Raw genomic sequence first — 6,000 nt, forward strand, 5'->3', positions numbered from 1 at the left:
CTTCCGTTTTCCTTTTCTCCAACTTTCACACAAGCACAGACAAAGGAACAAAACCACAAAAGCCAAACAATATGGTACTTGGAGGCTTAAAATCCTTTGCCCTAGAGATGGAACAAAATAAAATTGGGGTGAAATTAGAATGAACAGTTATTACTTTTGTATTGATGTGTTCTTCCTTCAATGTCTTATTAGGGTATAGTTTGGCACCTAAGGTTTTTTTTTTTGTTTGCTTTTAAGTTGTATTTTAAGGCAAGATATGTTTAAAACCTAGGGGAACTGGGTTAAAATCATAGTTCTGTCATTTATTATCATGATTTTCTTGATGTGCAAAATAAGAGTAGACCAGATAACCTTTGAGGTCCTTCTAAATCTGTGATTCTATAATTATCTACATATTTCCTGGTTCATAAACCCAGAACTTCAATTAACAGACCAATATGAGCAACAGTGGTGCTGTACTTGCTAATCTGAGCCAGTCTTTACCTTATTTGGGCTTCATTTTCCTTAATCTGTGAAATAAGAGGGTTAGATTAAATTAGATGGTTTCTGAGGTTGAACCTAGCTCTAAAGTCTGTGATTACACATTGGTAATCTGGTATTCTCCTTCTCAGTGAAAACATCCCACCTAGACTTTTCCTTCTCTCTTGTAATGAAAAATGGGTAATTTCCTCCCTAGGAATGGATTCTAAAGGGGTTTCCAGTTGTGAGATGGATCTGAGCATTACTGTCTCCTCTGACTTGTGCCTAACAGCCTATGGTCAATGGGCTGGAATAAAGCAAAACTTAAAGTTTGTACTTTTCCTCAAACATCCCTCTGAACGTCACTCCTCATTTCAGGTAACGCAAGAAGAAGGACAGCAACTTGCACGACAGCTCAAGGTGACATATATGGAGGCCTCTGCAAAAATTAGAATGAATGTAGATCAGGCTTTCCATGAACTTGTCCGGGTTATCAGGTCAGTCCAGAGCCTTTTCATAGGGCTTTGCTACTTGAATCATATTTCTGTTTTATGGTTTTTTTAGTTGAAAAGATGATTACTTATTACCAAAAGAAAGTAAGAGTAGTTTGTACCCAGCATCCTTTTGCTGAGCAGTAAATATTCCTAATAAACAGAATTCAGATTTGCCATTTTTAATACTTCTTGTAATTATGCAGGTTAAGCTTTGGATTGTAGGGGATGACTAGAACCCAGAGAAACAGAATGTTAGACCTGGAAAAAAACTTTGGGATCATTTAATTCCAGTCACATCATTTTATAAATGAAGAAACTAAGGCCTACAGAGGGGAAATGATTGGCCCTTAGATCAAGGATGCTGATTATTAGATTAGCCAGTTAGGAGCCAGGTTTCTTGGCTCCCAGGTACACTGTAAAGGTGATGCAGATCTCTGGGAATTTGTTGGGTGGGCATGATTGCAAGTCAGACACCAGAAATTTTTGCTTTAATGTTATTTTCTCTCAGGGTCTGACATACTGGGTCTGTATGTGATTCAGAGAGTACAGAGATGTGTGTCTATTTACCTAGTAGATGAAATGGTCAGTCCTGTATATACCGTCCCAGAAAGTACTAAAATCAAGCTAGTGAAGATTGCAGGGCTTTGAGAAATGGTAACAGTTATCATTGTATTTTTTTTCCTATTGTTAGTCTACTTTTCTTTTAAAAGGAACATATTAAAAGAAGTTCTGTCAATATATATTTCAGGGAATTTTGAAGGAATTGGGTTGGATAAGACATGGGAAAGTTGTTAAAGGTTTGAGAATGACTTTGTCTCAACTTGTCAGTTCCTCTAGACACCTGAGGTCTCTGTCAATCCTTATATTTGGAAAGAAATAATACATTTTGCTTAGTTAATTTTCACCACTATTAGAAGACCTTCGGCCATTTTAAATTTACTGTCTTCACATAGAGGTTACAGAAGACCTGGGTACTAGTCTAGACATGCCACAGAGGGTGGGTCTAAATGATCGCTACAAGTGATTTCCAGCTAGAATACCCTGGTTCTATGCTGCCTTCTGGATACTTCATCTTACCCACCACCTCAGAAGCTGACCACTGTGAGTCTCTCTAGAAGTATGAAGATCAGGCCTTTTGTTCTGTCTGGGGGTTATGCTTCTTTGGTTTGCCACTCTCAAAGTTTCTGGTGTCCAGTGTCCTTTCTTTCCTGTTTTGACTTGTGCCAAAATATCACACATTTGAAAACCCTAAATTTTAAAAAAAAACAACCTTTTTTTATCTTACAGGAAATTTCAAGAGCAAGAGTGTCCTCCTTCCCCAGAACCAGCAAGGAAAGAGAAAGACAAGAAAGGCTGCCATTGTGTCATTTTTTAAGAATCCCCTGAATCTTAGCTGCCGACTGCCAGAAAAAGCCCTCATCTGCTCCTTTCTTCCCTCCAGTTTACATCCTGTTGGGTACCTCTTTAGCCTTATGCAAGCATGTCCTTGAAATGGCCACCATGTTAGCCTTAGTCCAAGAAGCCGGCTAAATCCTGGCCTGGAAGATGATGGTGATGATGCTGATGATTTTATTGGTCATATCAGGACAGACTTAAAGAAAACACTAAGGCTGCTTCTTTAAGACCATCCAATTACTTTTTTTTTTTATAAAGGTAGACATCTGTATGTGTACACACACACACACACACACACACACACACACACACACAATTAAAGTGATTCTTTAAGGGCTTACACTTATAGTGGGGATGAATTAGCCTTGAGTCCCCCTGTTGTTTTCCAAGCTGTAATCATTGTGTGCAAAATGATTCATTTTTAACTTCTGAGATCACATTGCCTACTGTCATCCTAAATCAAAACCGAGGGAGTTTTTGTTGTGGGTTTTTGTTTGTTTTGTTTTGGGAGAAAATGTGAATTAGTCTTTTTTGCCCAAGAGAATAAAATTTGATTTCAACTTCAGTTAGCCTTAAACCCACTGAAATGAGTCAACAAAAACAAGGTGTTTCGGACCTCACGGATCGCCGTACCTTCTGGTTTCCAGTGGCCAGAAACACCCGCCCATCTACTGTATTTTTTTCTATGTGTCCAGAACAGCTATAGGGCTTTTACTCCTCCTGCCGTTGTTGTTGCTGTACAGCTAATGATGGTGGTGTTCTCTGTGGCCAAATACCTGGGCTCATTCTGGACATAAGCATTTCAGTTTCTTAGGTATCTTTCTCAGCCATTTATTTGAAGGGGGGAAGGGGTCAAACAGTCATTTGTGTCTATCTTCCTTTTTGAGTATTTCTGGATAAGGGATTCAAGAAAACAAACTGTAGTTGTTTTTGTTTTGATGTAATATAAAAAAAATGGAATTGATCTTTCCAGGGTCAGAGATGACTAATGTTTTTGCTATATACTTTTATACATTATTTTCTTATCAGACTAGTTAACAAGTATTTTTATATGTTTGTAAGCCAATATGCTTTCACAGCATAACTTGTGTATATGTAAAGATGAGTATTTAATTCTCACAGTTCACTTCTAACTGACAAAGAAAAGCAGATGTAGAAGCTGCAGAAACTGTGGTAAAACTTCTCTTTATTTTTCTGGGCTTTTGCAGGCCCCACTTTTGGCCAGTCACATCCCTGCCCAAGATACTGTCACAGGTACAACTCCCAGGATGTGGATCTCAAAATCACTTTCGGTAGCCCTTACTGGAGATTGACCATTTACATGAAGTATTAAACTGTACAACTCTTTAACTGACTCTTTGTTTAACTGTGGATGGCTTCTGATTTTTCTTTTAGTTTTGTGGATTGTGTTTAAACAATTCAAGACTATGCTCCCTGATTTTGAGATGCTAAGTGGTGGTATTGCACAATCACCACTCTACCGAATGTGTACAACAGCCCCACAAAGTTGATAAAGTCTATGCCCTTGTATAGCTTTGGGTGCTAGAATTAAAGAGAATCTGTTATTACAAGGTGACTGCTGTGCCGCCATCTTATTTGGAGGTTGGGGAGCAGGGTGGATGCAAAGGATGGAGCAATAGTCATCCTAAATTCATTTACTGAATTGTGGCCACACATTAAAGAAGCCAAAAGCTTTCTCCACTTGACTACCAAAAAGTGCTGTTTAAAAAAAAAAATCCTTCAGGCATAGGCATAAGCATAGGCATAGGCATTCATCAGTTGTCAGAGCTAGAAGTTCCTTAGAACATCTGAGGTTGGCAGTGAGAGAGGTCTTATACATTTAGTTATTCAATCAGTTACTCTTTCTTTTTTCAGTACTGTTGTAAACTGTAGAAAACAGCTACTTTGTTTTTGTGTTTTTTAGGTCAAAATGGTTGTTTTTTAAGGTCATTTAAAATTTTGGTTTCTTGTTGCCACATAGAAAATCAACATGGAGCCATGATCTTATTGATGGGAATACTTCCTGCAGTGATACACATCTCCACCCAATCTTGTGTATAACTTATACATACCCTCTCATAAATTCTCTGCAGGACCTTTATTCACCCCCCCCCCATGTCTGCCTTTAGGTCACTTAACATTGTGCAGAGACTAATAACCAGCCCTTTCTTTGGTCAGAAGGTTGATGAAATCCCTTTACACAAGTTCTCCTGCCCACTTCTTCACTGGCCATGCTAACTTCAGGACTTTGTGGAATCTGTGTTCTAATTGATAATGATAACACCTCCAGTAATGCAGATCACTGGCCATCCATATATTCTCATGCTTCTATACATCGTCTATCTAACATTCTAGAATTCTTCCTTTAAGCCTTTAAATGCCTCCTGGGTAGATTCTTACCTATTTCATGGATTGATATGGCCAAGGAATCATATATGGGCCCCTTTGAAAATAGTGAGCCTTTTCATACTTGGTAGAATCTTTTAGGCATAGGAGGACCATTCAAGGACCCTAGATCCTTCCACTTGTTGAAATAGTGGAGAACTTTCACAGAGGTATCTTAAGTCAGAGCATTTGATAATCAAAAACTGACTTAGCCAATTTAGAAAGAAATCTCTTGTTTTACAGAATAGGTGATAGGTGCTAGCAAAGGGAAATGTAAAACAGGTCCAGTATTTCCGTGGGCTTCATTATATAATCGAGGGCTTTCCAATGTAAAACATTGCCCAATTGTAGGCAGTTGAAAGTGCTGCATGAAAGAGAGTTTTAGTGGGCCATTCCCAGAACACATCCACATCCTATAGTTGACCCTTCCCAGCATCTTTCACCATTGGATTACGTCATATACTTTGGAATTCCCCTCACTTTTTTTCATCTTTAGGAGTTTCCAGCTAGAGGATTCTCTGACTCCAAATTCAGAGACTTTCATTCCAGAAATGCTCCTTTCCCCATTACTCTTCCAAGTATTTACAGTATAAATAAAGCTGTAGTGAAAAAGGATGTATTCCTGCTTGAAGATTCCTTAACTTTGGAACTTCAAGTCTATGAAAGTTTTTGGATTTTATCAGTTTGGTGAGTTTGAAATTCTGTGATTCAAGGTTTTCTAAGCTTATATAGCTTCAGCCTTTTCCAGCAGTCTTTGTTTAATCCAATGTTAGTCAAAACAGGTCGGTAAACCTGTTTTAATTCCAAGTCAATGCAGTATGAGGATTGGTTGGAGGAAATGGGAATGTTTATCTTCAAAAAAAGGCTAGGGAGGGTTATGATCAGTCTCTTCAAGTATTTGAAGAGATGTCATGTGGAAGAGAAAGGTTTTGATTGGTTTGTCCCTCAGAAGGCAGAACCAGGCAGAAGTTACAGGGCAAAATTTAGGCTTAATATTAGGACAAACCTAATCATTGGAACCATAAGGTGAAAACTGCCTTTCCTTAAAGTGTAGCCTGCCAAGCAGAGGGGTCCTATGGCCATTTGCTGGGTATGTTACATCAGGAATTCATTTTGGGGTATGGGTTGAAAGGAACATTCTGCAGCCAATTCAACCCCTTAGGGGTCATCTGCTCCGACCCCTTCATTTTGCAAATAGGAAAACTGCTACTAATGAGCAGACAGACCAGGCAGGAGGAGGAAGAAAAGGTCCTAAATTTTAATTTGT

The 6,000-nt window shown here is 38.6% G+C and overlaps 1 protein-coding gene across 1 annotated transcript in view; it reads left to right on the plus strand.

Moving 5' to 3' along the window:
- The window catches only part of RRAS2 (RAS related 2), a 98,370-nt gene extending 94,446 nt beyond the window's left edge, over nucleotides 1-3,924 (plus strand). Inside the window, exons 5-6 of the mRNA XM_036764825.1 lie at nucleotides 838-956; nucleotides 2,241-3,924. Coding sequence (XP_036620720.1) covers nucleotides 838-956; nucleotides 2,241-2,328 — 207 coding nt within the window. The 3' untranslated portion in view covers nucleotides 2,329-3,924. The remainder of the gene's footprint in view (nucleotides 1-837; nucleotides 957-2,240) is intronic.
- The last annotated feature ends 2,076 nt before the right edge of the window (nucleotides 3,925-6,000 follow it).

The sequence above is a fragment of the Trichosurus vulpecula genome, chromosome 6, assembly GCF_011100635.1.
Source record: "Trichosurus vulpecula isolate mTriVul1 chromosome 6, mTriVul1.pri, whole genome shotgun sequence".
In the NCBI taxonomy this organism is placed as follows: Eukaryota; Metazoa; Chordata; class Mammalia; order Diprotodontia; family Phalangeridae; genus Trichosurus; species Trichosurus vulpecula.